Source organism: Poecilia latipinna, unplaced genomic scaffold (genome assembly GCF_001443285.1).
Source record: "Poecilia latipinna isolate Pla-1442-1.1 unplaced genomic scaffold, P_latipinna-1.0 Scaffold658, whole genome shotgun sequence".
Classification (NCBI taxonomy): domain Eukaryota; kingdom Metazoa; phylum Chordata; class Actinopteri; order Cyprinodontiformes; family Poeciliidae; genus Poecilia; species Poecilia latipinna.
Genome location: NW_015113274.1, coordinates 181,238 through 197,179, shown reverse-complemented (window position 1 = coordinate 197,179; position 15,942 = coordinate 181,238). Strand labels below are relative to the sequence as shown.

The window sequence follows — 15,942 nt, the reverse complement described above, 5'->3', positions numbered from 1 at the left end:
TATTTGTCTTATTTAATATATATTTCTAGTTGCTGTTGAATTTCTAATTGGCAATTTATGACATCCTACGTGGGGCGGATTCAGGAATTTACATTTTGTGGCTCCCCTAAATATACCTAAAACATGTATTTAAATTTTAAAGTCACATTTGTAAAAAAAAAAAAATAAATGAAATACTTTTTAAATTGATCAAAATGCTGAGGAATGTTTTAGCTTTATCTCATAAATTCCTGTTTTGTTTTTTTGTGGCATATGACTTTACATTTTTTATAAACTCTCTTCAAAATGGAAAGAGAGTTTAATTAACTGAACATGCCAGTTGATTAAAAAATTGCTTACAATAAGTCACATGTATACTCTGAGCAACATCTACAGTCAAAGCAAAGTTTAAAATAACCGAAACTGATGCAGGTTTATCATTCCACTCTCACACTCATAACCTAATCTAATAAAACTCGGATAACACAAGCACATAATGGAGACTATGGCTCAAAATATGTTTAAATTCTCACAGGTACAGAATCCTTGAAAGTATGAGAAATTAGACAATATTGAAGATGTGAATTTTTTTTCTTTCTTTCTGTGCATCATTCATGTAAGAGATTGTCCCTTAAGAATGAGACCTGATCTAGTGTGGGTACACATGATGAAAGTTATGAGAATGTTAACTAATGATTTTGTACAGAATAAAATAAAATGATAAACTAAATGCTACATGTAGCTTTCATGTGTTTAACATCCACGAAAAAAAATTCAGAAAGTGTCTCATTTCACTTGGTCTGTGAATAGAATATATTTTATCAAGTTACGGCTATTTAACAAGAAGAAAACTTGAAGGAGTCGGATAAATATCGGCTACAGCTGTACTGTCTTCGGATATCAACACGAAGATGTCTACTGCTATAAAGTGCGGAAAATAAGACGGAGCAGTGTTACGCATCTTCAATCCTGTTGGGGAAACAAAACGTGCTGTAAGCAACAGAGCTCCAATGTCAAGAGTTTATGGTTTATCTTGCATCAAAGAAGTGGACCACGTTGCTAAAGCTGAGCCGTTAAGCGAGACTCACCTGACCATCTCCTTGTACTTGTCCAGAGCCTCCTGGGCCACGTACTGGATGAAAGCTGGATCGTGCAGCTCCAGCTCCCCGGGGATGTTGAGTGTGAGTTGGGGAGAGTTCAGGACGTTTACTTCCACCTTAGTCTCAGTGGCAGACATGTTCTGCTCTTCATGGCTCTCTGGTGCCACCTAGAGAAAAGAAAAGGTAATTGCATTTTCTCTTGCAGACAGAGATGCATCATCCCCTTTTTTTAATTCAGGATTTCAACAAAAATGTTTCTGTAATAAATTCGGAACAGAAACGCATTCTGGTAATCCTCAGCCTGTGATTTCAGCTCTATGAAGCCGAATCGTCACACATTGTGATATTTCAAGTCTGTTTCTGTTGATGCTGATGATTAAGGTTAATAGCTAATGGAAATAATAAAATTCATCTTGGAGAATTTAAATATTACATAAAACTAATAAGAACAGAAGATTTGAAAGGAGATGTTGATTTACAGTTTAACTTTTGCACATGTTGCTACAGCAGGGAGACAGTCGTATTGTGGGTCTGCTGAGATGTTGAGAAAACTTTTGCTGCTCTGCATTGTTGGCTCTGATGTTTCATTTCCTTTTTGACAAGACTTCATAGATTCTCTGTGGGGAAACGGTATAAAGTGTAAGATTCCCTTTCTTTGGACGTGTTGCAACATAGTGAACCAACACCAGCTGATGACTTGTTGCCCTAAAGTGTGGACACTTCACACTGAGCATAGAGCAGCTTGGATTCTGTACTTCTGCACTCTTCCTCCAGACTCTGGGATGTTGTCTAGAAAAGATGGTGAATTTACTTTCATATAACAGGAGGACTTTGAACAACTGAGGAGCAGTCCACTCCTTTTTTCTTAACTCAAGTGAGATGCTTCTCGTCTTGCCTCTGCTTCGAAGGGAGGAATGCCACTAGAAATGCAGCAGTTGTAGCAAATGATTTAGATACAGTGACTCTTGCAGCTTTGTAGAAAACATCTAATGAATTCAGCAGCACATGTTAAAATTGCTTGTAGGGGTTCAATCAAAGTTGCAAAGAATGCAGGGTATAAATTTGTAGGAGTTGTTAAAGAGTAAGCATGTCTGTTATTCTTGATATTTGTTTGTCCACCACAGGTTCTCCTTCCACTAAACTTTTTGTCATGTTTGAATGCAGCACTCTGGGGGCAGCTAACTTCTTTTCCAATGAGCTTCCGGATGATGTCTGTGATTATTTTGTCTTCCCTATGGTTTTCAGATTTTTACCTGTTAAATTGAATTGCTGAAATAAATTCACCTATGAAACACGGAGATTCACGTGCAGAAAACTTGATTCAATACATGTTCACAGCTTATTCAATTATACCTTTGCCTCCTCTGATCTGTTTGCGTGTTTCTGCCAACCCTGCCTACTCACCATTGTGATGCGGAAAACATTTTGAGGAGTGCTGCTGTTGCTCACAGCCTGAGCCACCCAGCTGAACTCGGCTGCCATGTTGGTCAGCCACTTGACCGTCTCATCGGTGTGATGCTGGACAATGGACAAGATCTCATCGTATTGCTGTTTGGAGACATCCAGCAGCTGGGAGATTTCATCCAGCTCCACATGCAGTTCACGAACACTGGGGCACTCTGTGGTGAAAAGAAAGCATGAGCTGATTTTGCAGCATCAGCTCTACAAAAATAATACATTTTGAGTGAAGAGGCGATTCACCTGTGAGCAGAGCTCCCTGGCAGGCCTCACATTTGTTCTGAAGCTGCCAGCACTCTGATGTCTGCCTGCGGAGGTCTTTGCACAGTTTCCTGTTCTGCAGGAAGCGAGGGAAGCTTTTTATCTCTGGAAAAAGGAGAAAATCGTGTACATAATTACATCCACACAACTCTGGTCCAATGGCATCGGCAGCGTGAAAAGACCCGAGTTACCTCTCTTAGTCTCCTCCTCCACAGTCTGATGGATATCATCAAACACCTGGGTAACCACAGCTCCAAACTCCTCCACCACGCTCCTTCCAAAGTCAAAGAACGACTCCAGCACCTCCTCCAGCCCAACGCCCTGCAGGAAGCCGGAGTCGCGCCCAGGGTAGTATGGATCGGGAGCGTTGTCCTCTGACAGTTCGTTGGTGGTGTTCAGGAAAGCCTTCTGAAGGACTCCGTCAAGCCTGCTGCTCATCCTGGAGACCAAGGCGATGCTGCAGTTCACCAGGGTCCCCACCTTGCTCATCACTCGCTTGAAAGAATTCTCAATCTGAACTACATCTGGTTCTGATTCGTCAGGACTTTGGTTCACCAAGATGTCTCCTGCCTCCAGAGGGCGCTCTCTTGGACCAAAGCGTCTGGAGACTCTTTGGAAAAAGGTTTCCACCTGCAACACATGAACGTTATGGCGGTTGGAGTATTTGACTGCTATCCTCCGCTGTAGCTTTAGGCTTGGGGGTGGTGAGATGATTGCCACGGGTTATGGAGAGATTATCTAACAACTGGGAAAGGTGGCAGTTATCTGAAAGTGGTAAAAAAAAAAAAAAAAAAGAGGCACCCTGCTAACCTAACATGAAATAATCGTCCACCTTAACATAGACACCAGGCAAAGAGAGCATTGTATAAGCATCCAAGGCCTCTTTGTTTACTAAATTTTATATATCATGTAATAAAAATCATAAGATACATTGAAGCTTGTGGTTGCAATGTGGCTACATAAAAAAGACAGAATTTCAGTTAAAATCTGAATTTATTGAAACTGTATGTTGGGGCCCCCCTATCTGTGGTTGTTTAATGTCTCGTGTTGTCTTTGTGGGGTACCTGAGGAAATTATTGGTTGTCTGTCTCCACTGTCGCATTGTTTTATGATCTGTTTATGAACTGGACTCAACATAAGGAAGATTAGCTTGTATTTCATATTATTTCTTCACTGTTGGACACGGTAGTTGCACCTCTCAGGCCTCTAAAGACCAAAGAAAACAAGTTGTGAGGTAAACTAAGTTCTCTGATTTTGCTCAGCAGGACAGCTGGTCGCAAATGGAAACTTATGATTATAAAAGAGCTTGTATTGTCATGCTGCAGGTTTTTTAAGTAAGCGATTACTAGCTGTTCAGCTTTGTGCCAAAGCAAAATAGAAAGTCTCAACCCAACTGCTTTTTGATTCTTTTTTGTAAGAAGACGATTTTCATACCTTACTGCGGAAAGAAGCAAAGCCCCTGCGGCATGTGGAGGTGTAGAAGGATTTACATACGTCCTCCAGACAGGGTCTGCATTCCTCCCACTCTGACTGCAGGGAGTCTTTGCACTGCTCCTCTGCCTCCTCCAGCTTCTCACTCACATCCTTTGCTAGCTGGGCTGCCCCCTGGTGGGAGAAGTGAGAGCTTTGTAACATTTTTTTTTTTTTTTCGTGTTTGAATCTTTTTTTTCTCTCTCTCTTGTTTATATCCGGCAAGTTCTCTCACTTTCTTCTTGTCGCCGCTGTGCTTCAGAGAGTTCAAGAGGTGCTCATGCTTCTGCTCATTCCTCCACATCACCTCCCGCATCTGCTTCACGCCGTACAGCGCTCTCTTCATCTCCTCATTCACAAGCTTTTCGCCATCCTCTGACAGCTCTGAGACAAAAAAAAAAAAATGAACACGTTGCAAAATTTTTCCTTTTCTCACACAATTGGAAACGTGTGAACCGATTTTAAAGGAATATTTGGAACGTATTAAGTCTTTCTTTGGATGGAAATGGGAATGGGAAAAGATTCTGACTTGCCAACTTACGTTTTAAGATGTCGTCTGTGAAAACATCAGTTTGGTCAGCATCGGCAAAACTAAGGATGCATGATGCAGCGACGAGAGTCGTCAAAGTGAGAAGGAACTTCATTCTTAGTGGCGATTTGTGATGCGATTCAGATCAGTCTGAAACAAAGAAAAGAGACGTTTTTTTATCCTTTTTTTCGGGAGTTTTTTCATGACTGATTGTAAAAGTCAACTTTATGCATGCCAGAGTGTTTTTTTTTTTTTCTATAAATACAAATCAGGAAATACTCCTCTACTATGACACCCATTAATAAAATACACTGCAACTAACTGATGTGCGATGTCACCTTTGAGTAAATAGAAAGTGTAATTTAATCTCAGTATGAATCCGGCTGTTTTGCAAAGGTCAAAGGTTAGAAAACATTACACGAAGCATTATTAAGCAGACAAGTCAGGAAAAAATGTTCTGGAGAAATTTAAATAAGTGTTGAGAAATAAAACAACATAGATGGAGTTAAATCCAGGGCAATCCTAGAGGAAAAATGTTTTTGATGCTGCTAAAGAGTAGAGAGTCAGGTGGAGGTTCACCCTCCAGCAGGGCACCAACACTAATTACACAGAATATTAAATTTTATAAAGAATGGCGTAGATGAAAACATGTTTATGTGTTAGACTGGTCGAGTCAAAGTCCAGACAAAATCCAATTGAGTATATGTCCCAAAGACTTGAAAACTGATAATCACAGATGTTCTCCGTTTTTTGCAACGAGAAAGAGGAAAAAAACATGCAAACTTGGTAGAGATAAAATACTTTCATCTGCAAGTTGAGTAAAATATGCTCTTTAACAAGAATTGACTCATAAAAGTTGAAATGCAGGTTTTGTTAAAATATATGTTCCCCTTTTATTTCACAAATATCCATTAATTAGTGTCACCTAAAATCCTAATAACATACAATGAACTTTATGGTTATCTATCTATTGTCTAAACCGCAGGGTTGCAGGTTGGTGCCAATCTCCAGCAGTCATTGGGTGAGAGATGGGGGACATCCTGGACTGGTCTTTGTGGTTTTAGCATTACAAAATGTGGAAAAAAAAATCTAGAGGTGTTAAAACGTTTGCCACTTTTTAAAAAATCTGATCGAGGTAATAGAGTTTTAACTTGACTGGGTTTTAACAGCAGAGGCACTTATCAAATCTACCACTAGGTGGTGCTACACATTTGTTCATAAAGTATAGTCACTCGGAAATTATTTCCTCTTAGTTCTGTTTATAGTTTTCAAGAACAAAAATATTAAGTAATTCTAAGTAATACTTCTGATGGCAAGAAATAAAAATACCCAGACTTTCTTACATTTGTATATTAAAGTCCCAGTTATAAGTTATAGTATGTTTAGGAAGATTTAAAAGGTTACATGTTGTTGCCATTTGTAGCACTTTAAACAAACTGAAAGTCTGTTTTTCACTGCATTTCATTTGATCTACAACCATGTTTCTTTTTTTGCCTTTCACATCTGACTGTAGTTTTTAGTCAAAGCCATACCGCAAAGAGGCCAACAGAAGTGTGTGAGCCCTGAATAAATTACATTGTTGGGTTCTTCTCAGCAGGAAAACAATGTTTACGTCAGCGACCATCTGCTGTTCCAGGGGACCGGGCTCCAGCAAGTCATGAAAATATACAGAAAATGAGCAAAAAAATAAAAAAGTCAGAGCAAATTTTGAATTGTTCTCTTGCTAATTTTGATTCAGCAGCTGAACTCCCATGTCTGCTTTGCTTTGTCCCCAAGTTATATTTTGGAGTTACACAATATAGCAACCAATGAGGATTTACTAGAAATGGAGATGTACCCATTTGAGGCCAGGGTTTAAACTGGTTATAAAAGCTGCTTGTTTAAATCCTACTGCCGTCAAATTTAACCTTTATTTATAAACTTCATAAAGTATTGTGAAAAGATGGCTAAAATATTATAACATTTAAAGATGGAGCCAAATATTTTAACATTTTCAAATGATAAAAAAAAAAGATGCCTAAAAATCTTAGAGGTAAGGAAGATATCTCCCTGTAAAGGAGCAGGTAAATGAGCTAATTCTTTCGAATCATGAGAAAGAGCCGGATGTACTGAAACCTCACTGAGGGAATAGGAAGTACAAGTAAAATACACATCAGACTGAAAGATTTGGACTAAAAAGGATTGGTCCATCAGAACCAAAACGACTCACCAGCAGAAGACTGAAGCTCTTTCTCCTTCAAATACAAAGTGTTTTGTGTGAACAGAAGTGTTTGTGTTATCTTGACCTGCTCAGGTCTATTTGTGCTCGTCCTGCGTGAACTTTATCCTCTTACTGTCTTTGCTTGAGGTTGATGCCCGTTAATCCACCGCTGGGCATGCTCAGAGGAAGGGTTTGCGTAAGTGGTCATATCAAAGGAGCTGCTTGTTGCTCACAAAACTAATTAGTTTTCTGGTCATTTGCAATGAGCATCTAGTGGCTGGAAATAGTTTTAGTTACCAAAAAATAAATAAAAGATGGTTGATTGCTAAACATGTGCAGCGCTTCTCTGGCATCGGCTCTTAAATCATCTGTCAGTGGGAATCGTCGAGGTCTTGGTCCAAACAATACAAACGCATTCAGAAGCCGTTTCATCACAGTGAGCTCATCTCTATTGTTTTAGTTATTGTGGTGTTTGATGATTAATTTGTTTGGGTAAAGGAAACATTTCTAAATGAGGAAGAAATTAGATCAACAAGATGATTTTGATTTAAGATCCCAACTGATTTTCACTGCAAGGATATGAGGACAACAACCCTAAACATACAGCCATAGAGACATAGCCCAATATCTGATGTAAAAGACACTTAAATATTGACACAAGGTGGCTCACCACACTTTTCAGATTTTTCATTGTGATAACAAAAAAAAACAAAAAAAACAAAAGCAACTTGTCATTTTCCTACAAGTTTGGAGTCTAATATGTGTTAAGATATCACATAGAATCCCAGTAACACACAATAAAAGTTGTGGTTGTCATATGACAATAGCATAAAAAGTTAACGGGTGTGACTAATTTTGTAAGCCTAAACGTCTTTGCATTGACACTAATCAAAAATACCAAGGATTTCTTTAGCTGTAAATGATTTCTACGTATCTCCTCATCAGATTTGAATCCAATGTGTGACACAGGACGTTGTTCTTAGGTTTTTCTCTGCAACTATTCCTCCTCCTCCCCCCAAAAAATTGTGTTCTCTGCAGAATCTGTGACCCAGAAAATTGAGTCCTTAAAGGATCATAATCAGAAGCAGACAGAACTTTAGCCCTTTCTGGGACTTTCAGCACCTGGTTTATATATTTTACCAGATATTATCCCCTGGTCCACCTAGACCACAGAAAAAACTTTATAGTAAAACAAGTTCCAAGTGGTAAAACACTGCAGGCAAGCAATTAATCACAGATAGATGAACGCAAATCAAGAGTTTTAGGCACTAAATTGTTGAACATGATCACACTGGTATGTTTTAGTTGATGGGAGACAAACAGATGAAGGACTTAAACAGCTTCACAATGTGCAAAGGGCTGATGAATGGATGTTCTTTGAGGTAAAACTGAACTGAGAAACGTTAAGCGTCGCTCAGTCAACAGAAAACCTCAGTTCGACAGGACACAGCATCCCTTGGAGCTTCATGTGATCACATTAAAAGTACTGAGATGAGAAATGTGTTTTTGCTTAAAGCAGGGCCCCTCATGAGGTCATATTACATCTTTTTTGACTTCATATGGAAGTGAATGTGTCATGCTTTTTAGTTTTAGTTTTTTTAATCTTAAAGTTATTCTATTTTATTCAAAACTTATTTGTCTTATTTGAACTACCTAAAAAGAAATCAATCCTGGAATAAGGTTTAAACAATCCACATAATCAATGCAGTTACTCAAACTACAAAACGTGATTAACTTAGTAATTCCAAGTAATCACTTTAAACAAGCTTTCAAAATTTAGCCATATATTTATATTATATAATATTTTTTTTCTTGAACAATACAATCACGATTTTCTACAACGTTTTCAAACCTGGGCCCTATCGATTATGCATGAATTTCACCACTGAGCCACAAGAAAGGATATTTCAGTTCTATGACGGAACCCTTTTCATGTTTGGTCCCTTATTTAATTTCCTGCTGAGTTCATGACCAAACTTAAAAACAAACCAAAATAAGTCTGCTGCGTGTGATAATAGTTGGCAAACGTCACAGTTCCATCATCCTCTTTACTGCCCCCAAGTGGCCAAAACAGAGCACTAAGATTGCATTGTGCAGGTGGACTCTATCCAGCTTAGAAAAGTCAAAGTAAAGTCAAAATAAGAACTGGAGATTGCTGCTTTTTAATTCAAATTTTGAATCAAGAATGTGCTTTTAAAATCATTTTATAAGTGCTGCATTTTTAAGGATATCATTAGATCCATGTCACACCTTTTTTTTCCCCTACCTTAGCCAAACCTCCATGTTATACAAGTTCAAACTGTGTAAACAGAATTTGTTTGTCATCATTAGATATAATTATTCTCGATGGTAAAATCACAAAGCAGCGCACGCAGAGAAAGCAGCTGTGTGCAGACGGTGCGCACAGATGTGAGGAGCTCGTGGTTTCTCCGAGCAGTGCGTGCAGCACTTCCTCTCACGTTAGGACTCCTTAAGTTTTTAAGCTCCTCTTGTTGCTGCAGCGGCGGGAGTACCACCTCAGATCCGAGTAGGACAGGGAGACAAGCTCATCTCAGCATCTCTCTGAACTGACAGAAGCCAGGGGAAATCATATGAACTTTGCATCATCTTTTTAACAAAGTTCTTTTTATTTTATTTATTCATTAGATTTTTTTTTTTTTTTTTTTTTGGCAGCAGCATAAGCATTACCTGTACTGAAAGAGAAGAAAGAGACAGCTGCACAGTGAAAAAAAAAAAAAAAAACCTTGGATTTGCCTCCGATTTTTTTTTCATTTTTTTTTCATTTTCTTAACTTGTTTTTCCTGCTAATAAAACGAGGACAGTGTGATACCTGCAGATTCAAGGTGCCTTATGGCAAATCCCAATGCGATGCTGTGAATGTGACTTCAACCAACAGATAAACAGACTCCAGTGAACCACAATGAAAGGTAGGCTTCACTTCAATGATAACTATTAAAATTGTTTTAAATCGACCGCAGGCTTATAAACGCCACGTGTCAGTGATGACTGATCAATTGTTCTTCGCTCTTTTTTTTTGTCACATTTTTCTGCACTAATTTTTTCTCCTGCTTTGGGACAAGAGGAGAGGAATGCGTGGGTTACTACTCTAACATCTGGTTTCATTTACCAAGCTTTTGCCTCAAATTGTTTTGCATCTGTCCGCCGATGAACATCAGACAGAAAGTCAGATAAAAAAAAACAGCTGTCCCAAACAGAAGTTATGCACATGACTTTAGACAAATAGCGCTTGAATATGTAGCTCTCATTCATGCACTTATTTTAAAAATTGACTCAGATAAATCAAGTGCTGCTGCAAGAATTACTGAGTCAGATTTAATTGAAGCATTTTAAAAGCTTCGTTGTGGCCTCACTTGTACTCCTGCTGCTTTTAAACACTAAAATACGTAGTATGAATCACGCTGGCGCTGATGTAAACAAAGGCTTATAATAAACTCGCCTGGATGTGAGGCTCATGTGGTTCCCTGATGTGTTGGACTTTGCTAAATAAAGACTGAGGCATGTCGTTCCCAGCCTCTCTGGGTAAGTCAGTAGGCTATGAACTTGAATGAACATCCCAACAACTCTGCCCCCTTGTGGTCGTTCTCGGAAAACTGTAGATTGTGAGAATAACAACAGGGCCTTGCAGAAGTATTCACACCGCATTGAATGTTTTTACATTTTGTCACGCTACAACCACAAACAAGGACGGATTTAATGATACACAGTTGTTGTTGTTGTTATTGTTGTTTTTTGCAAATAAATGTCTAATAAAAAAAAATGTGGAGAGCAGATTCCATCCCCTTTAGGTCTGCAAATGACATAATTTCTGCATAATTGAAGCTGGTATGAAGGTCTCAGAGAAATGTTAGAGAATATTATAGAACAAACAAGCATGATGAAGACAGACAAACACAGCTTGCATAAAGTCGTGGAAAATTTTCTAGCAGGGTTAGATTCTAAAAACAAAACACCCAAGCTTAGAGTAGCTCATGGCACAAATCGTTTCCGTAGCCTGAAAATGGAGACACGATTTGTTGTACAAAGCCATAAGAGGTCATATTCCCAGTTTGCCAGGAGACATTTAGGAGACAGCAAATTCAGACGAGACAGAATTTGTTGGAAAATTAGCACTGTAACACTGAAAACACCATCCCCATTTCAAAACATACTTGTCATGCTGTGGAGGATGGTTTTACTTAACAGGGGAAATTTAGTGTGTCAAAGTGTAAGATTTCAACACTTGGAAAAATGGAAGAAAACCATTTAGAGATTGCTAGCAGAGGAACGATGTAACGGCTTAACATCAAACTCCATTAATGTGTTAAAGAGGACTAGTTAAAATTCAGCTTTAATCATTGCAATGAAAGCCAGTTGAAATTCACTTGAATAGTGCTGGAGATTTTCTAAAAGAAAACATGTTTTGGATACAATCCTACCTAACAGGGTTTTTTTTTGTCTTACAGTGGGTTAAAATTGATTGCAGAGTTTATACGCTATACTACATTATATTGCCAAAAATATCAAGATGCTTGCCACAAACACACACATACACACATTCAGACACAAACTGTAATGATATCTTAATCTCGATATAGACTTGGATTACCCCTAGCAGCTATAACAACTTCTGCTTTTCTGGGAAGGCTCTTCCCAAGGTTTATGAGTGTGTTTATTGGAATTTTTTAACACTTTTCCAGAAGTGCATGTATGAGGTTAGATGAGATGAAACCTGGTTCGTAGTTTTGACTCTAGTTTAAGATTCAAATCAAGACTTTTTGCCAGGCAGTTGGAGTTCCTTCACACCAACTTTAATCTCTCCTCTCGACCTTGCTTGGTGGCTTCCCCAAACTCATCCTGGAAATTTGGATGCATAAAATTGTGGGGAATTTATTTGTAAGCAACAGCATTAAGACGTATTTTCACCATAACTGAAGGTCAAAGGTCAACCCCTAAAAAACAATCCCACATCATAAGACAACCTCCTTAAAACCTTACACCTGGCACACCATACTCAGACAATGGCAATTCCTTGCAACCACAAAACCCAAACTCATTTTACCTGGAGTGACATTTCAAAGTGAATTTGTATCCCCTTTGTTATTATACCACTAAGAGTTGACTCCGGAAAGATTAGCAGAAAAGAAATGTCATTGCTGAATTTTTTAGGTGGAATTTAACACATGGAACAGTCCTTAATTTTACTGAGCTTCTGAGAAGGACCATATATTTATTTATTTTTTTCTTTTTACAAATGTTTGAAGATACAGTCCACGTGTGCTTTAACTTTATACACCTGCAGCCATGGAAGTGGTTCACATCTGAACTCAATGATTTGGGCTTGTTTAAGATGGTGTATTAAGCATGATAACATAAAAGTGGTCTTACTTTTTTTTTTTTTAAATAGTTTGTTTTATCCATAGTTGTGTAACGATGAAATACCGTATTTTTCGGACTATAAGCCGCTACTTTTTTCCCATGTTTTGAACCATGAGGCTTGTAGCCCGGTGCTGCTTTTCTGTGGATTTTTCTTCAACCACCAGGGGGCTCTTTATCAGGAAGTGAATCATTGGAAGTCAAAATTGGAAATCAAAGAAGAAAGTGCTATATTTCATTTAGAACAAGCACATGATAGCAGCAGATACGAAGGAGAAATATTTTCAAACTCATACCCCCTCATCACGGAAACCACACGAAGAAGTTCATATGATGCAGCTTTTAAGTTGAAGGCTGTCGATCTGGCAGCACAGATTGATAGCCGCTGCACTGCCGAATCCATGGTTTGGCGTTGGAGACGGGGAGGGGCTGCGCCCTTAATAGGAGATTTATTAAGGAAAACCGAGAGCGGCGGAGATATCAGTGGCTTATAGCCCGGTGCGGCATATACATTTCCAGGTTTTTCTTTTATAAAAAAAAAGCTTTGTAAATGCGGCTTATAGTAAGGTGCGCTCTATAGTCCAGAAAATACGCTACTTCTGAAATGCTCTGCGTTCAGATTACAGGGAAAGGTCCATCATTTTCGTCTGTAAAACAAATGAAATTCCCATCTGATGAAATGTTAATATTGAGCAACCTCCTCCTAAGTAGCACAGCTGTAGCCTTTACAAATTAAATCCAAACAAGCTTCACTCTGATTCACATTTTTTCAAATCAGCCATTTGGAAATAAAAAGCGAAGCGTGATTTCCCCTGAATGACTCTTGAGCAGCCAGGGACGCTCATGTTGTCCAAGTGTGATACAAACACAATCATGTCGCGCATAAACATAAACCGGAAAATGTTTAGTGGAGATGTTGGGAAAGCCAAAATTCCTCCTTTACAACAGCTTGGATTATTCATATCACTCTTTAGCTCATCGTGGGGTCTGCTATGTGGTAACTGTGATTTCCCAGAAACAAACGAAACCACATTTTCTCAATGGAGGCTTTTTACCCTATGAGCTGGAATCTGTTCTTTTTTTATGATCTGTCTAGGTCATTTTGATCAAAGTAGCATAAAATAATCTTTGTCAACACATAGTATTCATTAAGTTTTTTTTTTTTTTTAATGAAGCTTGTTTACAGAAATATGAATAAAATACTTAACCAACCATGTTAAACGACCTGCATTTCTGAAGGCTAAACATTTATTGTTTTGTTTCATATTTTTAAATTAAATCATTTTTTATTTACTTAATTTCTTTTTTTTCCCTCTGCAGACGAATTTACTGATGAAGAGGAGGTGCAGTCCTTCGGCTATAAACGGTTTGGTGAGCATTGGCTTCCTCCTTCGTTTCCAGCTCTGACCACTCTTCCTATTAGTTTCACTCCCAATGACACAATGTTCATGTTAATACAAGTTATTGCATTTTAGGGGCTGTTGTATTTTGCTTGGAGTAGATCCCACCTACACTAATCTCTGAGGTCAAACAGAAACCAGAATTTCCCAGAAACAAGCTCATTTTTGGCTTTTTCCTTCATTGTTTCTTTTCCTTTTTATACGACTACTGTGTACAGTAAAAATGGAAACCACAAACTTCTGGGTGTTCCTGACCAGCCGCTGACTTCGCACTGTTTTCACAATATCAGAGTGCTTTCATTTCACTCGGTACCAAGTGATTCTTTTGTGAATCAACTTTTCTACTCACTGTTTCTCCGCTTGAGTGTTTTAGTTCATTCACAGCAGTGAGTGCGCTGACATGTTTCGGTTTCATATATTTTACTGGCAATGCAAGGTGTGTGCACCAGTGATTAGGTTGAAAATATTTCTCAGTTTTTGTTTGTTTTCTTTTTATTCTTAAGTGTAAAATTAAACCATTTTAATAAAAAAGGATTTTTTTTTTCTCATCCTTACCGCATATGCTGTAAATTGTTGAGGGCTCAATGCAGTGGGACTTTTGATGTTTCGAGAAAGGCAATGTCTTTTGTCCATTGAGCCAATGCAACTTGACTGGTCAGCAAAGTTGATCCAAAATTCCTGCACATCTCCTTATGTGTTATTGCCTCCTTTGGCTTGTGCTGCTGCAACTTTGGGATGATGTAGTGGTTGACCCTGGGACCTTTGCAAAGATCAAGTTACTGCACTTGAGGTTATTTGGTTTAAGAGGTGTTTTAGTGCTCATTTATGTGTTGCTCAAGCATTAGGCACCCATATGTCAAGAGGTGTGAATGCAGCAGGAATCCACAGACTGTATGTCACCACATTTAGTTTATACAGTCTTCTTGCCTGCTTGACATCTGCATGTATTGATGCTTTTAATAAGTGGACAGTTTGGATTTTCTTGTTTCCAAACTAAACATTTGTCTTGATATGGACAACTTAACATCACCAAATTGGGGTTAATGCATTTGTTATTTATTTTGAACACATGTGTGTTTCATGTATAGGCTTGACGTTTGGTTACCAAACAGCTGTACTCAATCAGCTCCCAGGTTAAAGGATCACTCCACATAAAATCCATCTTCTAAGTATCTGATAATAAATAAACTCCTACAAAACATTCACAGAGCCTTCATTATGTGGTAGTTACTTTGACTGAGTATAAATACTATGGAGAAATACATCACTCTGCTAAAGTATTTACACCCGTTTAACTCTTTTCAGCCACACACTTCAAAGTATTGCATTGAGATTTTAAATACTTTGTAGAACCACCAATTACAGCTGCAAATGTTTTGGGATATGTCTCTATCAACTTTCCACATCTAGTGACTGAATATTTTGCATTTTTCAGTCCTATGCAAAATAGCTCAAGCTCAGTGAGACTTAATGGAGAGTCTCAGTGAACGTGGGTTTTCAAGTCTCACCGCAGATTCTCGATAAGATTTAGGTTTGAACTTTGACCGAGTTCTTCTGACACGCGATTACCCATCAAGCTAAACCATTCTGTCGTAGCAGTTGCCTTTCTGCTTGAAGGTGGATCTCATTTCCAGTCTGAAGTAATAGGTTATGCTTAAAGATTGTGCATTTTTTATATTCGTCTATTCTCCCATCGGTTCTGACGAGGTTGAAGAAAAGCATCCCGGCATAATGATGCTACCACCACTATGTTTCACTCTGGGAATGGTGTGGTCTTGGCGAAGAGCAATGTTAGTTTTTCACTCATAGTACTTTGTGTGTATGCTAAAACTGTTACATTTTAGAGCCTTTCTTTCACATGGCTGCTGTCTTCTACATGTGACAAACCTTAAATGTACATTTCTTCGCGCAGCGGCTTTCCTCGTGCCATTATTAGCTGGAGTTCTGATTTGTATGGTGTGTGACAAATAGTTATGCTGTCAACAGATTCCTTTCCCTGAACTGCAGATTCTTGCATCTCCCTTATTGTTACAGTTGTGCTTTTAGCTGCTTCTCTGATATGTGCTCTCCTTGCCCAGCTTGTCAGTATAGGTCAGGGGTGTCAAACTCAATTTCACCGAGGGCCACTTCAGCATATTGGCCCCCCTCAACGAGCCACATTGACGGTACAGA

At 38.6% G+C, this 15,942-nt stretch overlaps 2 protein-coding genes across 3 annotated transcripts in view; one reads left to right on the top strand and one right to left on the bottom strand.

Moving 5' to 3' along the window:
* Positions 1-710: 710 nt before the first annotated feature.
* Positions 711-7,121, bottom strand: clul1 (clusterin-like 1 (retinal)). Of its 2 annotated transcripts, XM_015043976.1 has the most exons (9): positions 7,007-7,108; positions 4,810-4,947; positions 4,504-4,652; positions 4,233-4,403; positions 2,990-3,428; positions 2,781-2,903; positions 2,484-2,698; positions 1,068-1,246; positions 711-948 (listed from the first exon to the last, which is right to left on the bottom strand). In XM_015043976.1, the coding sequence occupies exons 2-9, from the start codon at positions 4,910-4,912 to the stop codon at positions 933-935; spliced, it is 1,395 nt and encodes a 464-aa protein (XP_014899462.1). In that variant the 5' UTR covers positions 4,913-4,947; positions 7,007-7,108; the 3' UTR covers positions 711-932. The 2 variants fall into 2 exon arrangements, with proteins under 2 accessions (XP_014899462.1, XP_014899463.1); XM_015043977.1 differs by lacking the exon at positions 711-948 and having other exon boundaries at positions 1,064-1,246; positions 7,007-7,121.
* A 2,306-nt stretch (positions 7,122-9,427) lies between these two features.
* The window catches only part of colec12 (collectin sub-family member 12), a 41,071-nt gene continuing 34,556 nt past the window's right edge, over positions 9,428-15,942 (top strand). Inside the window, exons 1-2 of the mRNA XM_015043973.1 lie at positions 9,428-9,924; positions 13,691-13,741. Coding sequence (XP_014899459.1) covers positions 9,918-9,924; positions 13,691-13,741 — 58 coding nt within the window. The 5' untranslated portion in view covers positions 9,428-9,917. The remainder of the gene's footprint in view (positions 9,925-13,690; positions 13,742-15,942) is intronic.

Coding starts and splice junctions, on each gene's coding strand:
- clul1 (XM_015043976.1), bottom strand. CDS start 4,912: ATGAAGTTCCTTCTCACTTTGACGACTCTCGTCGCTGCATCATGCATC. Junction 3,429..4,232: donor TTGCTTCTTTCCGCAGTAAG/GTATGAAAATCG, acceptor CATGTGTTGCAG/GTGGAAACCTTTTTCCAAAG. Junction 2,904..2,989: donor GGAGGAGGAGACTAAGAGAG/GTAACTCGGGTC, acceptor TCCTTTTTCCAG/AGATAAAAAGCTTCCCTCGC.